General features: G+C 42.1%; 1 protein-coding gene across 4 annotated transcripts in view; it reads left to right on the top strand.

Moving 5' to 3' along the window:
- CENPP (centromere protein P) overlaps positions 1-21,805 on the top strand; it is a 224,912-nt gene that overhangs the window by 196,761 nt on the left and 6,346 nt on the right. For 3 of the 4 annotated variants that reach the window (XR_009503622.1, XM_059924405.1, XM_059924404.1), the window contains exons 6-8: positions 3,627-3,740; positions 20,299-20,378; positions 21,516-21,607. Coding sequence is in view for 3 of the 4 variants with exons in the window: in XM_059924405.1 (XP_059780388.1) it covers positions 3,627-3,740; positions 20,299-20,378; positions 21,516-21,607 (286 nt within the window). In the remaining variant the exon portion in view is untranslated. The remainder of the gene's footprint in view (positions 1-3,626; positions 3,741-20,298; positions 20,379-21,515; positions 21,608-21,805) is intronic. The other variant, XM_059924406.1, reaches the window with a different exon arrangement.

Genomic DNA, 21,805 nt, shown 5'->3' on the forward strand with positions numbered 1-21,805 from the left:
CACATTGTTGGTAGAAATATAAATTGATAGATTTTTTTTTATATAGGTCATTTTATCAGCCTTTACTCAACATTAAGCCATTCTGCTTCTACAAATGTACAAAAGTATTTTAGAAGGATATTCATTGTAGTATATAAAATAGTGAAAAATTACAAAGAACCTAAAAGATTATCAATAGACAATTGGTTAAGTTACAATATATTGTATATCTATACAGTGGCTTGCCTTATTGCCTTAAAAATAACAAAGTAGATTTGTGTTTACTGCTATGGGATATATCTTGGTACATTAAATGGCAAAAGCAATCATAAGTAGTTTATATGGCAAGTGTGTTTTATTGAGAATTTGGTATATCCCAGGCAGTATTTGTAAAGAACTCCAAAAACTGATAGGGAAAAATGGGCAAGCAATTTGAACAGACTGATCCCAAAATTCAAATGGCCAATAAATGCATGTAAATGTTCAACTCCACTAGTCAAATGAGGGAAAATCTATTTTAAATCACCATCAGATACCATTGCACACCCACCAAAATGATTAATAGTAAAAAGACTGATAGTACCAATTGTTAGAATATGGAACAATAGCTATTCTCATATACTGCTGTTTGATGGTAAATTGGTACCAACACTTTGATATTATCTATAAAAGTTGAAGATACACATACTCCTAAGTATATATTCGAAAGAAACGTGTGCACATGTATATACAGAAACATGCATTAAAATGGCACAGCAGTGATCAGTTTGCAATATATACATATATCAAATCATGGTACACCTTAAGCTAATAAAGTCTTATATGTCAATTATATCTCGATAAAACTTGGAAAAAATAAAAGTGAAAGTCATACAAGTAGAAACTGAGAGAATTTACCTCTAACAGATGTTCATGTTAGAATTAAAGGATATTCTTCAGGCAGAGGGAAAATGATCTAAGAAAGTTTGAGATGTAAGAAGCAATAGGAGCAAAGAATATGGTAAATACAGCAAACAGTGACCATATAATAAAGTCATAATAATGTCAAGTGAAGTCTTTTTTTTTTAAGCTAGAATTCAAAAGTACAAGTGTGACTGAAATTAAAACGCTGTAAAGTCCTTTGTTCATGAGGAGGATTGAGACATGGATTAATTTGGACTTTGATGAGTATGCATGATAAAATATCTAAGGTAACCATTTGACATACAGAAATAGAGCATGTGACATCCCAGCTAATATATGGGAAAAAGCAAAATTTTTAAAAGCTAATCAAAAAGAGGCAAAGAGATTAAAAAATTTTTAATAAAATTTAAAAAGTCAGTTGTGGTGGAACTTCCAACTATGGCAGAATGAAGAGGTCACTGAATTGTTTCCATAGGAAAATAAGTGTAAAGCTGGAAAAATTGTTTAAAAAGAACTGTTTCAGGACTGAGGAGATTGACCAAAGGCAAAGAACAAATAATTCAGAGCTTGATTCTGCCTCTCTTTTAATATCTATGTTCACTCATGATGACCTAGATAGTCTTTCTGCAAAAATATCTCCCTTATCCATCCCATACTCTTTATTGTCACTAATGGAATTGAAATGACCATTTTGTTTGTAAATACATTTTGATTGCAAGTAATAGAAACTTCAGATAAGCCTAAGTACAACATGGGTGTATTGAAAGGACACTGAGAATACCCTCTTATTGAAGGGCATTAGGGGTTCCCAAGGGCCTGGGACCAGGAATGAGGTCACCCTCATGGTCCAGGCAGTCCTCACGGACTCTCATCTTGCTTTCTTTTTCTGAGTTAAATCATCTCTACCATTTTCTGTATGTTCACTTCATTCTCCTCTCAGTAGGTCTTGCCTTCTGCAGGACAGCTCCCACTGTGTTGACAGGCATGTGGCCAATGGCCCATTTCAAAGAACCCAAGCCTATTTACCTTCAGTTCAAGCAACTTCCCAGATTGGTGGTATGGCCCTCAATTTCAGATTTTTCCAGAAAACCTGATTTAGCCAGCTTGGGTCATGTGTTCACCCCTGGTCCTATCAACTATGAACTCTAGGGCAAGTGCAGGTCATAAAAGCTTGGCTGGGTGTTGGTGATATAATATAGTACAGAGTTAAACATATTTAACAAAAGTATTTTCACATAGACTATCCCAGGTAAAGCTTTTGTAAGAAAGAGAAAAGTTATTAAAATTTAATATAACTTTCTTCAATCAGCATGTATTTATCTTTACTTCCTGAAGAGAACATCTTTGTACTGTTGGAGTGCTCTATTGTATAGCCTAAGGCAAGCTTTGTGCCTATTAATCTGTCAGTAAATATTTACTGATTATTTCTTTTTAGTTTGTTTCATTTACAACAATACTTATAAGTGATTATTGAGATTTTTTTTTTAATTTATTTTTGGCTGCGTTGGGACTTTGTTGCTGCGTGCAGGCTTTCTCTAGTTGTGGCGAGCAGGGGCTACTCTTCATTGAGGTGCGTGGGCTTATTGCAGTGGCTTCTCTTGTTGCTGAGCATGGGCTCTAGGTGTGCAGGCTTCAGTAGTTGCAGCACGCGGACTCAGTAGTTGTGTCACGCGGGCCCTAGAGCGCAGGCTCAGTAGTTGCGTTGCACGGGCTTAGTTGCTCTGCAGCATGTGGGATCTTCCCGGACCAGGTATCAAACCCGTGTCCCCTGCATTGGTAGGCTACCAGGGAAGTCCCAATTATTGAGATTTTATATAATTTTTAGCTCTTTCTCATGAGAATTGTCCTTTAATTATTATATACAATGTTCAAGGACTGTGGTTGCTTTATTTAATTTTTTCTGAATATATACTTAAATTACTGAGAGGTTTTTTTTTTCTTTTTTAGAGGTGGTTAAAAACCATTTGTTATAACACACAAAAAGCAAATTCCTCTCTGGTTAAGAGTTGTTTTGCTTTTAAACTGACGAATTTCAAGCAGGCTTTAGTGAAACAAACAATATTTTCACTATGAAATCACCAGCACGATTGCAGGAGGAGCCATGCCATCATCTATTTATGTTGGTATGCCATTTGATATCTGTAATTCAGAACAGTGAAAGTAAATTTTAACTGCTTTCATGCTGAAAATGGCTTATTTATGTCTTTGGAAGGGAGAAATAGCAATAATCAAGCACTTAGCAGTGACCATGTTTTCTGTCTACAATTCGATGACTCTCCTTAGTTCAGTTTATTTATTTATTTAATACAATTTTTAAAGGTTACTTTCCATTTACAGTTATTACAAAATATTGGCTATATTCCCTGTATTATACAATACATCCTTGAGCCTATCTTACACCCAAAATTTGTACCGCCCACTCCACCACCCCTATATTACCCTTCTCCCCATGCCCCCACTGGTAACCGCTCATTTGTTCTCTGTATCTGTGAGTCTGCTTCTTTTTTGTTATATTCACTAGTTTGTTTTATTTTTTAGATTCCACATATAAGTAATATCATATAGTATTTGTCTTTCTCTGTCTGACTTCTTTCACTTAGTGTAATGCCCTCCAAGTCCATCCATCTTAGTTCAGTTTCTTGAACCATCACAAACCCTATGCAAGCATTATGCTCCATGTCAGATAGGAATCAAAGACTGAATCAAACCATTGTAATTAATCCTGCTTCCTCATATTTTCTCAGGGACTCTTCCTCACTACTCCACTGCCCCCCGCCCCCAGTATCAACTTGGCTCATTTCATGACTGTCATCCACAGCTGGACACTAGCTGCCCTTCCCTCCCAGAATCCTCATTATGTGAGTAATAAATCTCTTCACACCCTCTTGCAATGTGTGGAACCATCAATGTCGACATCCGACCCCAAGTTTGGTGGGGGGTGTCCATCATGTTCTGTGGAATGGTCTCAACACCATACTTAGAGTATGTAGCAATGAGTGCCTGGTAGAACATGGTAGTAGAGGGTGGACATCAGTTGTCTGGTGCCCAACACCTTCCCTTCCTTCTTCTGAAAGCACCCCTTTCCTTTGAGGAACTTTTCCCTCATAGGCTGACACACCCTTGAAAATTATTCACAGTGGAATACTACACAGTCATTAAAAAGAACACAGCAACTCTATCTTCACAGGAAAAGCTCTTCAGTACACATTGTTGAGTGAAGAAAAGAAATGTGAAAACAATATGGTGTAGTATGATTGTATTTATTAAATTTTCTCTATTGAGGTTTTTTTTTTTTTTTTAAAGATTTATTTATTGATTGATTGATTACTATGTTGGGTCTTCGTTTCTGTGCTAGGGCTTCTTGTAGTTGCGGCAAGCGGGGGCTACTCTTCATCGCGGTGCGCGGGCCTCTCACTATTGTGGCCTCTTTTGTTGCGGAGCACAGGCTCCAGACGCGCAGGCTCAGTAGTTGTGGCTCACGGGCCTAGTTGCTCCGTGGCATGTGGGATCTTCCCAGACCAGGGCGCGAACCCATGTCCCCTGCATTAGCAGGCAGATTCTCAACCACTGCGCCACCAGGGAAGCCCTCTATTGAGGTATTTTTAATTGAGGTGTAACTTTCCTATTTGCTGTGGGTCCATAGAGATCTGTAATATGAGAAGAGATCTGCAAGATACTCATCCAGGGAGAGAGGGGTGGAGACTAGAATTGGGCTTATATCAAAGAAGAGTTTAACTTAGCTTTGACCATTTAATTTTTATAGTGAGACTGCATTTGTTAATTACTTGTATAATTAAAGAGAAATGAAAATGTGATATTTCTCACCAAAAAGAAAGCAAGAGGAGACTTAAAGAAATACGGCAGGGACTTCCCTGGTGGTCCAGTGGTTAAGACTCCACACTCCCATTGCAGGGGGCACAGGTTTGATCCCTGGTCGGGGAACTAAGATCCCTCATGCCTCGTGGCACGGCCAAAAAAAAAAAAAAAGAAATATGGCAGGCCGAGATGACCATATGTACCCTCCCCTGCCATTTTAATCTTACAGAAATTCTGGATTAAGTACAACATGTTTTAAGTACATAGTCAAGCTCAAAAGAAAGAAGTAAAAATGTCCTGAGAGCCAGAAATAAGGAGAAAAATCAAAGCGAGAGCAGGAGCTGGTGTTGGCCAGCCCACAGCATCTCAGAGCAGATCTGGGCCCTGGGTCAGAGATGGAGGACAGCCTGGGCTGCATCAGATGCTAGGGTGGATCCTCCTCCCAGAGCTTGGGGCCTCAAACACTTCCGTCAGTTGAAAGAGGAAGAGGAAAAACTGCCAGCCACCCCAAAGAAGCTGCAGGGAACTTGGCAGGTGGAGAAACTCACCTCTTCAGATCCCTGACATAGATATATATACAGGGTCTCAGTTTACCTTGCCTACGTGTGGGCTAGGTAGAAGCCCAAGTCTGGAAAGGAATATAAATTGTAGATACAGGGACTCCTCCAGGCTCTGAGAAAAGCCACCCTGAAACTTACCTGGAGGGAAATTCTCACACATACATAACTCACAGACAAAAATGACCCCAGATGAAGCAAGTGCACATTAAAAAACTGTACATTAATTGGGACTTCCCTGGTGGTCCAGTGGTTAAGAATCCACCTTCCAATGCAGGGGATGAGGGTTCGATACCTGGTCCGGGAACTAAGATCCCACATGCCGCGGGGCAGCTAAGCCCGTGCACCACAACTGCTGAGCCCATGCGCTCTGGAGCCCGTGCACCACAGTTAAAGAGCCCATGCGCCGCAACTACAGAGCCTGTGTGCCATGACTAGAGAGAAGCCCATGCGCCGCATTGAAGAGCCTGGGCGCCGCAACAAAAGATCCTGCGTGCCGCAGCTAAGACACAACGCAGCCCAAAAATAAATAAATAAATTAAAAAAATATTTTTTTAAAAATTATACATTAATTGCATAAAACAAACTTCTGTTAAGTGAGAATTATAGAACAATCTGGACAAAAACTACAAAGTACAAGGTTTAAGATATCAAAGTAATAACTAAACAAATAGATCTAATTTAAAATATAGGACAGTTTTTTTACAAAAGCCTATTGGAAAAAGAAACAAATTGACTCTAAATTTTTTAAATGTGATTAGAATTTTAAAAATGCAGAAACCAGTGGATAAGTCAAACAACACGTTAAATATTACTAAAGAGAACATTAGAAGATTTATTTGAAGAAATCACCCAAAGAACAGAAAGGTAGTTAGATGGAAAATAAATGAGTTCAGTTAAGAAGCGTGGAATTAGGTGGTTCAGCGTAATCTAATGAGAGTTCCAGACAAAGAGAATGAAATAGATGCTATATTTAAAGAGAAGAATGTTACCTTGTCAGATATCCTCAGTTGTTTGTCCAGTGCAGAAAGATTTGAATGACAGGATTCTGTGTGAAAAGAGGGACTAGGTTTAAAGGAACAATTATAACTTTACTTTGTATGTGAATGTATCATCTCAGAATTTATAAAGGACATTTAAAAAAGAGGAAAAAGGGAACTGTCAAACTGTTTTACAAAGTGGCTGTGCCGTTTTACATCTCACCAACAATGTCTGAGGTTTCCACTTTCCCCATTCTCACCAACACTTGCTACTGTCTGTCTTTTTTATAATAGATACTCTAGTGGATCTGAAGTGGTTCTGTATGGTTTTAAGGTAGATTTCAAACTAAGCATCCTGCAGATCTATTTTTCACCCTGAACTATTTTACTTCAAGCTATTTATGATAGTTCAAATTGTTGTTGAATGCATTTCTAAACTACCTTATCTTACAAAGTCTAGTTGTAATTTAAATTGAAAATAACCATATGTTTGCATTTCCTGACTCTATTAGTCTTTATCCAATCTTTGATTACAGTGTTTTTAACATGTTTAAAATAGTGTATTTTTCTGATAAACACGAACTGCACAGTATCACCATCACTGCCCACCCCACCCCCCAAAAGAAAAGGCTGACTATATTTCTTGCCTCAAGAACTTGAAGATTGGTTACTTCGGAAAAACATGTTTGAGGTAATCACCTTTCTCTTGTAATTAATTAAATGCTTTCAGACCTTATAACCATGTTTGCATAAGTCAGGGTCTTCAGGCCAGTCATTTAGGAGCATCCTACCAGAACATCATCACTTTCACATACAAAGGTGTGGGCAGAAAAGCCTATATATTTGCAAGTGCTCTTGGAAGAAACAAGAGGGCCCTGCTTAAGCAAGTTCACTAATAGTGTGTCAGTGGAGGCATGCTTCAGCAAAGGGCTTTCAACTCCTCTAGTTCTGTTAGTATAACAAATTGTTAACCACTTGTTTTAAGATTTTTTTCAAGCTCAAACTTTGGTTTCTTCTCTGTATGTTTTCTTCTTTATAAGAGGCAGTAAACTACATCTGGTTAGTATTCAGTGCTTATGGCACTTGTAAGTAAAGAACCCTCTTTCTGTTACAAATGTTTAAATGCTCTGCTTACAGCTTTTGATATTTAAAACAGCATGGAATATGTGTTTGTCTGAGGCTAAAGTATGACCTTTAGGAAATTAGAATCTGTTCTTTGGCTATTTTATCTTTAAAAAAAAAAAAAGCTTGACTTTATTGGCCCACATCCTCTGTTTCCATTTTCTCTTATTGCTGGGCGCATAATCCACATTGGACAGTTGTGCAAGCCTCTGGGGTCCTGGGGCCCGAGTTCCCCTCCAGCCCTTCAACACGATGTCTCTCTATTCCCAAATAAAGCTAAAGTTTGTGGAGGCCTTTTCCATTTCTTTGGTCAGCCTCAGCCTCTGGAAATTAGTATGTTTCTTCAAATATTATTTAAATGTACAAGTTAGCTGAACTTTAATAGAAAGAGATTAGGAAAGATAAGTAGAAAGCTTATAAACATTCAAACAAATGTCTTTACAAGTAAAATTTTCATGGAACAAAAATTTCTAAGCTGCATCTTTTGGCCCTTTTTTATTTCAAATGTGATTCAACTAATTCCAGTTGAACAAAATCATGTGACCATATTTTCAGAATAGAGAAGTGTTAAACAATTGCACTTCTATGTAAATGAGCCAAGAGGGAGTCAACAGTAAGATCTCCATATTTTCAGACAACTTTAAGCATTTCCACACATTGAAATACCCAGAGGGTGGGAATGCACTGAAAACATTATCCAGAGCACACATAAAAGTAATAAAAATTTATTGTGCATAAGATAAGACCTTCAAGAAAAAAAAAAAATCCAGAAAATACTTATCAAAAGATGTGCCCTTGGGGACTTCCCTGGTGGTCCAGTGGTTAAGACTCCGAGCTTCCAGTGCAGGGAGCCCGGGCTCAATCCCTGGTCAGGGAACTAAGGTCCCACATGCTGCGCAGCAACCAAAAAAAACAAAAAGATGTGCCCTTGGCTATTAATCGTGACCCAAGAAAAGACATATTGACTGCTTCCCAAAACAGTATTTCAGATACCTCTACATCAAGAAAGGCTTGCAGATTGCTAGTCTTAATTTAGGAAGATCAGGTAAAAGAAAATAGATTTTATGTTCTTTGTCCCAAATCCTGGAACATCTGTACACAATATTTCATGCATTTATGGTCACTGCTCTTCAGGACAGACATGACAAGAGTTGGAAAAGACGCAAAAGAGACAGCAAAGTACTCTTGATGGCTACAGAGCTTCCAGATGAAGAAAAGAACAAAGCATTCTCCACGCTGGATGGCAGTGGTAGAGGGGAGGCATTCGTGTATTTACTTGTTTAATGTTTGTCTTCTCCACTAGATCGTATGCTTCATGGGCTCAGGGATGCTGTCTTTTGTATTTTAACTTTTTGTTGAAATATATAGACACAGAAAAGGGCACATATCATAAATATACAGTTGGATAATTTCTGACAAAATCATAGAACCACCGGCCAGAAGAGGAAGCAGAGCAAGAGCAGCCCCCAGAGCCCCTGTGCGCCCTTCTGTCATTTCTTCCACAGTGCCAGGGCCAGGGCCCACCCACCTGCCACAGGACTCTACAGGACAGGGTTGGCACCTGTCACTGCAAACGGTGTCCATATGAGGTCCGTCCATGTGGAGTATAACTGGTGATCATTCACCTCGTTGCCATATAGCCTTCCGTCCTGTGGATAAGCCACAAAGCATTCACCCAGTATTCTGTTCCTGGGCCCTTCCAGGTCCTGGCAATTGTAAATAGTGCTGCTGTGTGCATGTCTTTTGGTGACACATGTACATGTTTATGTTGGGTAGAGTTGCTGAATCTTGGGGCAGATGTATGTTCAGCTTTGAGGTGTTGCCAAACAGTTTTTCAAAGTAACTGTGCCCATTTATACTCTCACCAGCAGGGTGTGAGGGTTCCAGTTGCTCAATTCAGTTTCAACACTGGTTTTGTCAGTTGTTTGTAGCCATTCAGGTGTTTATGTTGTGGTATTCCATTGTGGTTTTTATTTGTACTTTCCTGATGCTCAGTGTTATTTTGTTCACCAGGACATATCCAGCATATAACAAAGTGCCCGTGGTTTTTATTAGAGCTCTTTCAATGCAAGTGACAGAGGATGGGACAGAATCTTAACTCACATTGGCTTAGCAAAAAAGGAAATTTAGGGACTTCCCTGGTGGTGCAGTGGTTAAGAATCCGCCTGCCAATGCAGGGGACACAGGTTGGAGCCCTGGTCCGGAAAGATCCCACACGCTGCGGAGCAACTAAGCCCATGCACCACAACTACTGAGCCTGTGCTCTGGAGCCCGTGAGCCACAACTACTGGACTGGCGTGCCACAGCTACTGAAGCCCACGCACCTAGAGCCTGTGCTCCGCAACAAGAGAAGACACCACAGTGAGAAGCCCACGCACCACAGCAAAGAGTAGCCCCCACTCACCACAACTAGAGAAAGCCCGCGCGCAGCAGCAAAGACCCAACACAGCCACAAATAAATAAATAAATAAATAATTTTTTTAAAAAAAAAGGAAAGTTAGTCACTCCAGTAGTTGTAGAGGGCTGGAGTAGTTCAGACAATCAAAGAAAGTTTGCCTGCGCTTGGGGATCTCACCAAGATAAGAGGATTTTCCCTGCCGTTGAGAGGCCCTCATCTCTGCATGGTTCTCTGCTGGTTCTCTGTCAGGACAACACACGGGCCTCATACAGCCTGGAAGAGGCTGTCTGCTGAGCAACCCCTGTAGGAAAAGATTTTGTCCTCCCAGCATCTACCTGTCAGTTGGCCCAGGACACATCATATGCTGTTTGTGAGGAGCTGACAGTCTGTGATGACCTGAGCCAATCCTGTGAACAGGGACAGGTCTTTTACCAGAGGAGGGGTAATAAGAAAGCTTGCCAGGCAAAGAAAAACAGGTCTGACAGTCCACAATAGCTTCACACAGTAGACACTCTGCAAATCATTTTGAGTGAATGAATTAGTCAATCCAAGTTCATCATGTGTGTAGGCCTCATCAGGTATGAGAGGATGATCTTGAAATACTTTTACTTAAGAGGCCCTCTAGGGACTTCCCTGGTGGTCCAATGGGTAAGACTTCACGCTCCCAATGCAGGGGGCCCGGGTTTGATCCCTGGTCAGGAAACTAGATCCCACGTGCATGCCACAACTAAGAGTTCACATGCTGCAACTAAGACCTGGAGCAGCCAAAATAAATAAATAAATAAATAAACAAACATTAAAAAAAATAATAAAGAGGTCCTCTAGGAGAATAAAGCAGTTTCAGGACAAGGCAGCAAAGAAAATCCTTCTGCCCTCAATCAATTTAAGAGATACTCCATGCTGAAAATTTGAATTGTTACAAGATGCGTTTTGCCAATTCATGGATGGTCTATAGAGAAATGCATAAATGAAAGCATTTTCCGTGTTTGCTACTCTCCTGTTACCTGTTTTGAATCTCAAGTCAAGCCCAGGATCAGCTGGCCCCTTCCTACTGCCCAGTCCTGAAGGGGATGCTTATATCATTTGTGGCCAGATGACAAGACGTGTGTTATTCTAAGACCCAAAAAACAACTATGCATTTTCTCTTGAGCCTTTAAGGGAAAAATGGGAGCCCCTTATTAAAAATAATAATAATAATAAGCAAAATACTTACACCCATGGCAAGACATAAGGAGGTGTATAGAGTAAGGATCTAGGTGAATTTTCCTATCTCTCTCACAAATGTCATGTGGGATCCTGGGTGGGAATCCTGAAACAGAAAAAGGACATTAAACAAAAACTAAGATAGCTGAATAAAGTATAGACTTTAGTTATAAAAGTGATGTCCCAAGATTGGTTCATTAATTGTAACAAATATACCACACCAATATTAGATGTTAATCATATAGGAATTCTCTACTATCCTCCCGATTTTTCTGTCAGTCTAAAACTGTTTTTAAAAAGTTTGTTTTTAAAATAAAAATTCAGTAGAGGGGCTTGAAAGCAACCCATGTATGAGGGGGTGGGTGTTGGTCCCTGAAGCATAAGCCTTATTGGTTTTAGGGTGAATTCACTCTGACCTCCCTCACTTTGATCAGCACTGAGCCAGACTGTGGGTCACCTGAAATTTGCTTCGAGAAAGGCATTGGGGTCAGGAGGCCAGCTCAGCTTGGCTTCTTTACTTTGGGCTTGGGGTCATTGGAGCAGCCTTGCAAGTCTCTGAGCCTTTTTTTTTTCTTATTTTTAAAATGGGCATAATTTTATATCCCTGACTCATAAAGTTATCCTGTGATTAAATGTATAAAGACCTGGCAAAGTTAAAAGTATTGTGCAAATAGAATAAATTATTATCGTCCTTTGGACTATTTTACCAAGGTTTGTTTTCCCTCTCACGTTTTAATTCTCTTGCCTAATATTCATTTTATTTTATTTTTCCTTAAATCATCAGGATTTGATGTAATACAAAATTTCAACCATTTATTTATTTATTTATTTATTTATTTATGGCTGCGTTGGGTCTTCATTGCTGCACACAGGCTTTCTCTAGTTGTGGCGAACAGGAGCTACTCTTCGTTGCGGTGCATGGGCTTCTCATTGTGGTGGCTTCTTTTGTTGCGGAGCATGGGCTCTAGGCGAGTGGGCTTCAGTAGTTGTGGCACGCCGGCTCAGTAGTTGTGGCTCGCGGGCTCTAGAGCGCAGGCTGAGTAGTTGTGGCGCACGGGCTTAGTTGCTCCGCGGCATGTGGGATCTTCCCAGACCAGAGCTGAAACCCGTGTCCCCTGCATTGGCAGGCGGAGTCTTAACCACTGAGCCACCAGGGAAGCCCCCAAAATTTCAACCATTTAAAATTTTATTTACATAGATTATTTGTGCCCTATTTCATTTTGTCCCAGAGGTGGGGTGGGGGGTTTCTCTGTTTGTACGGACATGAGTTGACAATGGTTCATATATTTTCTTCCCATTTTAAAAACTGAAGGCATTTTAACATAGGACTCTAGAATACAAGTTTAGACATATATCATTAGCTCTATATATAAAATGTAATTTAAATATTATTTAAACCTTAAATTCTGTACCCAAACTATTCATCAAGTATGAGGGAAAATTGAAAATATAAACATGGAAGGCCTCAAAAATGGACAATTGAAACACACTGCCTTTGTTGAGCACCCTGCTAAAACCCTTCTGAAATGACAGTAGAGAGTGTTTTAAAAGACATAATTTACAAGGATGAAGAATAGGCCAGAGGAAGGCAGCAGTGACATACAGGAAGCAGATAACAGTGTGTTGTTTGATGAGGACCGGAGAAAGCTGAGACCTAACCCTTGAAGGAAGTTGATTTGTTCTGTGGAAGCTCTGATAGAGCGACTATGGATAGGAGAAGAAGTAGTAGAAAGTCTATATGAGAGTCAGTCCATCCTCACCCTGACAGAAGGCCTATGTGAAAAAGCTAGGAACCTCCAGAAAGGGCCTGGACACTGCAACCTGACTCCTCTGGAGAGAAAACTGTGGACTTCTAATAAAAATAAGCACAGGGGTGTTCCCAGGTGGCCTAGTGGTTAGGATTCCAGGCTTTTACTGCCGTGGCCGGGGTTCAGTCCCTAGCTGGGGAACTGAGATCCCACAAGCCACATGGTGTGGGCCACCCCTCTCCCCCGCCCCAAAAAAAAATAGACACAATAAGTTGCCTTCACTAGATCAGGAGCCCTTTACTGTTGGGGACTTAAGTCTTATACCACATGGAATATATGAACAAACCTGTAGGGGCTATTATGTTTCCCAACAAATATGTTTCTGTTCCTACCATCAAAATCAGTTGCCAGCATGAATTATGCTACAAGTTGATTGTAATCACACTTGACCTGTGTATTACAACTATACTTGAATTTAGAAATGTTAAATGGTAGAATTGTTTATGAGCTCAGGTTTTGGAATCCGTTTGCCTTAGGTTTGAATCAATTTACTAGTTGTGCAATCTTGAGCAAGTATCTTAATTTTTCAAGCCTCAGTTTCATTTATTTATTTTTTTTAAATAAATTTATTTATTTACTTATTTTTTTTGGCTGCGTTGGGTCTTCGTTGCTGCGCGCAGGCTTTCTCTAGTTGCAGTGAGTAGGGGCTACTCTCCGTTGCGGTGCGCGGGCGTCTCATTGCATAGTGGCTTCTCTTGTTGGGGAGCACAGGCTCTAGGCGTGCAGACCTCAGTAGTTGTGGCTCGCGGGCTCTAGAGCGCAAGCTCGGTGGTTGTTTCGCACGGGCTTAGTTGCGCCGCGGCATGTGGGATCTTCCTTGACCAGGGCTTGAACCCGTGTCCCCTGCATTGGCAAGCGGATTCTTAACCACTGTGCCACCAGGGAAGTCCCCTCAGTTTCATTTAAATGGGCATTATACCAATGGTTTCATATGACTGCTGTGAACATTTAATGAGCTAATGCATTTCAAGTGCATAGGGCCTGCAAATGTTAAGAGATCGATAAATTGTGTGTGGCAGTGTGGGTGTGTAACTTGTCTTTTGAAAAAGAAACTAAACACCTTAAAAACTCAAAAAGTCTGTGATTCTATGAAAAAATTTAAATTAGACCATAGTTACTTTAAATTATAATCAGTTTCAATGCTTTGGACATTGAGATTTATGAAATAATGAGAGAGTTTTAACCTTAGTAATGATAAAATTGCCAGTGAATATCTGGAATATTACTTTCATTATCTGCTTGCATTTCATTATTTTGCTTGCATAATTACATATTAAAAACTTTACGAAGAGAAAGTTGTGAAATTACCTCTAAAGAGTTTCTAGCATTGATTATTATGTTTTTATGTGTGTGTGTGTTCAGCTTAATTATCATTTCTGACTATTTTAAAAGAAACCAACTTGGCTTGCCTTTTTAATTATCAGTCTGGGAGGGAACAGACTACATTTTAAAGCATACAATTGCTACCCAATTAGCTTAGAATGAAAAAAACAATCTTAAAAACAGAACTACTGTTTGGACTTGTATCCCCACCTGAAGTGATGTTTACTGTCTAGTAATCTTAATGGGGTTGATCTTTTAAGGGTACACTTGCCTTCAGATTGATTGCATGGTGTATGTTTCTTGGCTGTACATATGACTGATTTTGCTTGCCTAACCTTTCCCTCTCCATTCTAAACAGGGAAGTTATAGAAGGATTATATGTGTAAACTTTATTCCTTCCTAGGAATAGAGTGATTTTAGAGCCACAGAAGAAAGAAGGCTAGAGAATTCTGAGGGGTGGACCGAGGTGTTGGGGTGATCTCCTGCTTGTTAATATGCATGTGCAGAAGGATTCCGAAGGGGCTGTGGTGTGTGCGTGTGTCACACCAACCTGTCTTACCAAGCTCTTTCCCCTGAGAGGGCCTGGATGCACTGAAGCCCCACGAGCAACGAGCCCAGGTCTTAGCTCCTTGGAGAAACACTGGTACCTGTTGAATAAGTTAGGGTCAATACTGATAAAACATAAATAAATAAGGGAGAAGTAAGAGCTCGTTCTTCTGGTGGAAATCTTCTCGTCAATGTGGAAGGAATGATGGAGACAGACTGTCACCCTTTGGCAACCCTCGTGTGGTTGACTCAGCTGTGAGGCAGCAGCAGGCCCAGGCTGGTGAGTGGACATCTGGCTGAGGAGCCAGACAGTGGCCTGGTCTCATGATGTCCCCTTGGAAAATACCAGTTACAGAGGGAAAAGGGTGACTTTTGGGTCACCCCAAAAGCACGGCAGCATTTCTGTGGCACTCCCGATGTAGCATCATGAGGCGACGTCAGACCTGGACTGAGGCCCATCTGCAGCCCAAGAGGTCTTACTCTCCAAACCGCCAAGACTTGAAGCAGGGACAGACTGGGGATTGGGGGTGGGGGCAGGGGCTGTGACGGGCACAGAGGGGAGCTGGGGACATCTGAAATTTTCTGGTTGGAATGTTATGTTTTGGTAAAGCAGGAAGATGGCCCCATTTGGGGAAACGCCCACTGAGTGTCCAGGGGTGACGGGTATCGTATCTACTGCTCACTCTAGAAACGGACCACTGACTGTGGGTGTAATGGTTGTGGGTGAGCCTGCAGGGAGATAACAGAGGGTCCCACCTGGGCAGAATGGCCTCAGAGCCCCCGAAACCGTACACTTGTTCACTCCATAACATCATTATGTGACATCTGTGATTATATAGATATAAAATGTGTGTAAAGAAACTGCACCTGGACAGGAATAAAGACGCAGACATAGAGAATGGACTTGAGGACACAGGGAGGGGGAAGGGTAAGCTGGGACGAAGTGAGAGAGTAGCATGGACATATATACACTACCAAATGTAAAATAGATAGCTAGTGGCAAGCGGCCGCATAGCCGCTTTGTGACCACCTAGAGGGGTAGGAAAGGGAGGGTGGGAAGGAGACGCAAGAGGGAGGGGATATGGGGATATATGTATAGCTGATTCACTTTGTTATAAAGCAGAAACTAACACACCATTGTAAAGCAACTATACTCCAATAAAGATGTTTTTAAAAAAAAAAAAAGAAAGAAACTGCACCTGTGACTGGCACAGAGGAACCACTTAACGTTTGTTAGCTTCATCTTTAAAATAAGAGCAAATTGTCTTCTGAGTGCAGATGTTGTAGGCATTTCTAAGCCTTCTGATGTTGGGAACAACTGGAACAGTTGTCTCAGGACTTTTGGGTGTGGGGCACAGTGTGGATGCCTAGCTTGACTCTGGCTGCACACCCTCCCAGAGCTGCACAGGCCCCCAGCCTAGAGCTGCTACAGGTGATGCCCCAACCCAGGCCTACAGGTAGGTGGGCTCTCCCTCCTCTTCCTACACCCAGCAACTTGGAGTCCGTGTACGGTGTCAAATGACAAAAGCAATATAATTTAGTAACAAGTTTGATGTGCTTTATTCAAATGAAACAATCCATGAATTGGGGAAGTCCAGGGCCTCACAAGCAGGGGAACACTGTTCCCAAGGGAGTTTTATAGACTTGTTAAAGAGCCCACACAAAAACAAGGAAGGATTGGCTAGGAGATCCCATTTTCTAGGGTACTGTGAGCTCATTAAAGCTGAATTGGAGGACTATGATTGGGGTTAGGTGTTGTCCAGATATGCAGGCTGACTTAGCTTTAGATCTGTGCCGTGGGCCAGGCCTCAGGGGTAACTTCCATTTTATGGGTCCTGATTTACAAATTAACTTTATCAGCTGCCTCTGCCACCATCCACCTAAGTCTGTCCCAATGCCATGATGATTTGAGGATTGGCCACCATCCTTTGTACCCATTCCCGTCTGCACACACCCAATTCCAGCACCTCATATCCCTCACTGGCAGCTCCACTGTTTCCCTGCTTCTCCTGGCAACAAGGGCTCCTTGTGGAACAGCCTGTGTCTGTGTCCTTCCTCACCCTGGATTCTTCTTCATCCACCAGAATCCAGCACAAGTCCTCATGGCCCCACCAATACCTTTGTCCCAGCACCACAGATGGAGCTGCATAGTCAACCACTCCCTCCTCCCTGAGCCTTGCCTGTGGTCCCTGTCCCACACCTGGCCTCCACCTCTGCCATCTTCATGGGCACTTCCACAGACTGACCTGTGTTGGGAGTCCCACATCTTCCTACCCATGCCCACCTCTCCCCAACAGCACAATAGCTAAAGGGAACAGGGATTCTTTACGGGGCAGGGGTTGGGGAGGCGGGGATGAAAATGTTCTGGAGTTAGAAACTGGTGATGGTTGCATAACCTTGTGAATATACCAAAACTCACTGAATTATACACTTTAAAGGAGTGAATTTTGTTAATGTGAATTATACCTCAATTTAGGGGAAAAAATTACTGAATCAGACAGACATAATCTTTGGGAAAATATTAAAGTCAAGATGAATGAGTATATCTATGGACACTCAAGGGTACATTTAAACTAAAGATTCAAGGTTTCCCATTCATTTAAGTGGGGGTGGTGGGTGAACCAGGATGGTATGACTGATCCGTAACACAAGGCTGGTTTTCTCTAAAGTTCTGTTTAAAATTCTCTTCCCTTTGGACCAGCATCCAGCAGACATTCCAACAGCAAAGTAGATCTCAGGTAGAAAACTGGGATGAATAACAAATTGGCAACTTTCTCACAGCTACCATCTTTTCTATCATAAACACCAGGAGAGTTCTTGACTGCAAAGTCCAGGCATATGGCAAGCAGCTAAATAAACACCCATTTTGAATCACCGCTTAGGACAAGCTGCCTGTGGAAGGCTGACAGGCCCAGTGTGTGCAAAGGACCTGCACCATGCAGCCTGTTCCCAGCCTTCCCAACAACACTGGGAAGCACAGGCCTCCCATTTGCTCCCTTTAGGTACCAGACCTCGACCTTAGTTTCACCAGTGGCAGCATGTGAAGTATCTAAGGTGCTGTCCAGGTCAGGCTGATAACTTTCCAGTCAACTTTTTTTGTGTGAAGCTATTTTTTCATGTTAAATATTCTAAAATATTTTGGCCAGATTGCTGCCTTATCAGAGTACATCATCTTAATCCTTTCTTGGTGATTCATTTGGCTTTTCTGAATGTCAAATATGGTAATATGTAAAACTTTCAATCGCTATTGAAATGTGCTGATCTTATGCTATGACCTTAGGCCCACTTTGCATTTAGAGTTGTATCACTTTTCACAATTTCTCTGTCTTCTCCCTTAAAGCCACCTGTACATGTCCCATGTGGATGAGACCCACCCTTTGTATTTCTAACTATCATTGACAGTATCTAGACTGTGCTTTTTATGTTGCGTCTCTGGGCTACTTTTCAGCCTTTAGTTGCTTTCTTTCTGTCAGCTTTGAATATTTGAGGTCACCAGACAAGTGAATGAAGCTGGATAAACAGGGCAATATTATTAACTTGTATAAAAGGGAACTTTCCACACAAGCCCCTAAAAGCTCTCCAGAAACACATACTAAATGCCTGATCTCTTCCTAACGTTAGTGTTTCTACTTTTGGTTTTTTATTTTATAAACTAAAGGGAGTAAATTTTATTTTTTTTAGAGGAAGTTTCTAATCTAAACCCTCCTTTTGCTCATGAGGAGAAGGCCTAGAGAGGCTGTGAGGTCTGCTTGGAAGCAGACCAAGCCCTTGAGCCTCAGGCTGGAACTGGCCCAGGCCACGTGCTTCCAGCTCAGCCTGGAAGTTACACTGCCACATTCACATGTTCTCCTTTACATTCCTCATACAGCTGTTACTAATTTAGAAGAGCCTGAGGTTTAAAAATCAACCAGCACTCTTTCCATTTAAAAAACTTAGGTATATATTTTCTCATAAAAACTATTTCGCTGAAATTAGAAATCATCTAAGTTTAAACCAGGCCCAACCCAGCCTTTGGTCAGAATGGCTTGGTGTTTGGACGTGCTCTCGCTCCATCAGCATCTTTCTCACACAGGGGTCTGAGAGCACTGGCCTCACACGCTGGCAACAAACCCACTGATATGTGGCTCACCCTTTAGAAGTTATGACACATCTTTGTCCCCACAAGACCTCATTTGACGGAACTGATTTTCTTCAGCCCGTCAAGTACCTGCATCCTCAGGAAGGCCCCATCCTCTGAAGCAGGCAAGTTCTGCTCACCCACAGTTCCAGCCCTGCCCCTTGTCTTGCAGGAGGAGGGGTTTCTCTGACTGGCTGCTAGACCAGACATTTCTCAGAGGAAGCACACCTCACTTTCCTTCCATGAGGTTTGGGGCAGCCACGATGGCTGGGTTTGGGTTTGGATTTGGGACATGGCCAGGCTTCCATGTGATTTCAGCATCAGTCCAGGTGTCTGTTTCTACAGCAGGAGCTGTGAGAAGAGGGAAAGAAAATGTGTCTTTCAAAAGCTGACCCTTTTGGAACTTAGAATCTCACTGTGGAGCCTACTTTTAGTCTCTATCATATCACCCCAACCCCGCAATCTGTTCTCACAAGAACAAACAAAAATAAGTTTTCCAAGAATTGAGAAGCTGGGGCCACTCATTACTCTATTTGTTGTGAACATTCTGTTCAGATTCCTGCAAAGCTTTGTTGTTCTCATGACCTACAAGTCAAGTCTAATACTAGAGGTTCCCAGAGCCTGCTACAAATAATAGAAAGAAGCAGACATTTCCAGAACTATTACATTACATGGAGGGAAAAGCCAACCCTACTTTAGAGTTGCAAGCCTAGAAACTCGTGAAATTCGACTTCATTTCCACTTTAGAGAGAATACTTTTGACTCTAAAATGGTACACGATCTCATCATGAAGCTAACTTTTAGCAGAGCATGCTCCCTGAAACCCTATTATCCAGAATAGCCAGACACCATGCCTGGGGGAGACACACAGGTCACTGGGGGAGTCCGGGTGGCCCCGCACTGGCTGTGCAGGAGCCATGTGCCCACAGTTACCAATATACAGGCTAGGGCCATTCGGCAGCAAGTGTGAGGACAGATGGTGGAAGCATCCATTGTGGTGGGGGCCAACCCACAGGCCTCAGTTTGAAAGGCTTTTAAGGTCAAATGCTAGCACTCTAGAGAAAAACATTTGCTTTACAGTGAGAAACCTGGCAGACAGCACCTCACTTCAGTCATCAGGATCAGCATCACCTTGGTGGGTCAGCTGGCCAGCATGCCCGACCAGCCTCCTCAAGCTGTCCAGGTCACAAGACAGACAAAGGAAGCAGGTCGGCCAAACGCTGTGGGGCCCTGAGTAGACAAGCCAGTGAAATCAGAATGGAGTTGTGTAACCTGTTAACACTGGGCACTTGATGGTGTGGAATCCTGGAGGCTGTGTGTCAGTGGAGATCTAGAACAGGCAGTGCTGATGACCACAGAAGGCAGGAGTGGGGATGGCCATGGCCAGGACGCCATGATGCCTGGATGAGAAAATGGCACACCTGAAAATTAAAGACTTTCAGGGAATGCAAGAGACACCTGAAAAGGGTTTCTTGCTTCTTTTCAGTCACCTGGAACAGCGTCCCTGCGCCCCACAGATTTCTCTAACCGTTTCTTCTCCCCACAGGAAAAGTACCCAGAGGCTGTGCACCTTTCAGAGGGGGCCTCCTCCAGCTGCATGGGCATCAGGAGCCCCAGCCGACCAGGGTGAGTGCACAGGCCCCACCAAGTCCCTCCCCAACACCCAGACGGTTGTTTCCTGTTAAAAATGAGGGTTACAAATAGAAAACAAATGTAAACCACCTAACTGACATCTTGAGATATGTCTGTGGAGTCATAACAGATAAGCAGCCGATGGCAGGAGAGCACAAGCGGGACCATGTGGGGACTGTAAACACAGAAGGGGTCTGTTAAGGAAAAGGTGCCAGTCTCACTGCTGGGGTCCTTAGGAGGCCAAGGAGGGGAGGCCACGAGGGGTGGAGCTCTATTTTCACCAACTTATTTCAAGAAATGTGGGGAGTCAGCAAGCACTGAGTGAGGGGAGAACTCATCTGGGTCTCCCTCCACCCACCATGGGCACCTTTATGTGCACATGGACAGGATGTGCTTCTGTGACCTGTGCCTAAAGATGTTTTGTTTCCAAGCCTTAAAATGGTGTTGTAGTTATGTAAGCTTCTGGAACTTGCCTTATTCAACGTTATTTCCAAAATTCACCTCTGGTGGTGCATGTAGCTGTAGTTCATTCATTTTCAGTGCTTATACTCCATTAGGTGAATATATGTATTTCTGCATTCTTCAGGTCTTGGGCATTTGGGTTATTCATCAATTTCCACTATTTCTAACATTCCTGTTCATGTCCCCTGGCACACAAGTACACAAGCTTCTCTTAGGCATATACCTAGAAGTGAAATTCCTGGGTCATAGGGCAGATTCAGCTGTCACTGCCAAATTCTTTTCAAAGTAGTTTATCAATTTATGTTTCCCACCAGTAATTTTTAAGTTCTTATTGCTCTATATCCTGTACTTCACTTGTATGATCACACTAATATGCAGTGGGTACAAAACAGTATCTTACTATGGTCTTAGTTTCCATTTTCCTGTTTGTTCATGATGTTGAACATCTTTTCATGTTTAACTGGCCATACTCTCTCTTCATCTGTGGGTCTTTAAGATCAGGGGAGTCTGAGCACGGCCTTGGGGAAGGGCAGGAACTCCAAGGATGGTTGGGAGGAGAGCAGCACTCCTGCCTGGGTGGGCATTCTCTCCTCTAGAGAGAGAGGCAGGTGCTGCATAGAGTTTAGTCTGATTTCAAGAGCACTTAGCAATGCATCTTACCTCTTTCAGGTTTGAACTAGTAATTGTTTGGAGGATACAAATAGATGAAGAAGGGAAGGTTTTGCCAAAGCTGGATCTTCTCACCAAAGTGCCACTGCAAGGTAGGGATGTTCTGGTGATTTCTCACTATGCTCAACACAGACACCTACTTATTTCATCTGGGTTTACATGGCAAGAATCAAAAGTCAAAAATTTCATTAATGTACTTTTTAAATCGGTTTTCAAAATATTTTTGTCCATAATCACTCAAAAAGCACAGGCAAGGGGGATTGCTCCCCCACGGCCCTCCTAGGCTGAGT

Source organism: Balaenoptera ricei, chromosome 6, assembly GCF_028023285.1.
Source record: "Balaenoptera ricei isolate mBalRic1 chromosome 6, mBalRic1.hap2, whole genome shotgun sequence".
NCBI classification, from domain to species: Eukaryota; Metazoa; Chordata; class Mammalia; order Artiodactyla; family Balaenopteridae; genus Balaenoptera; species Balaenoptera ricei.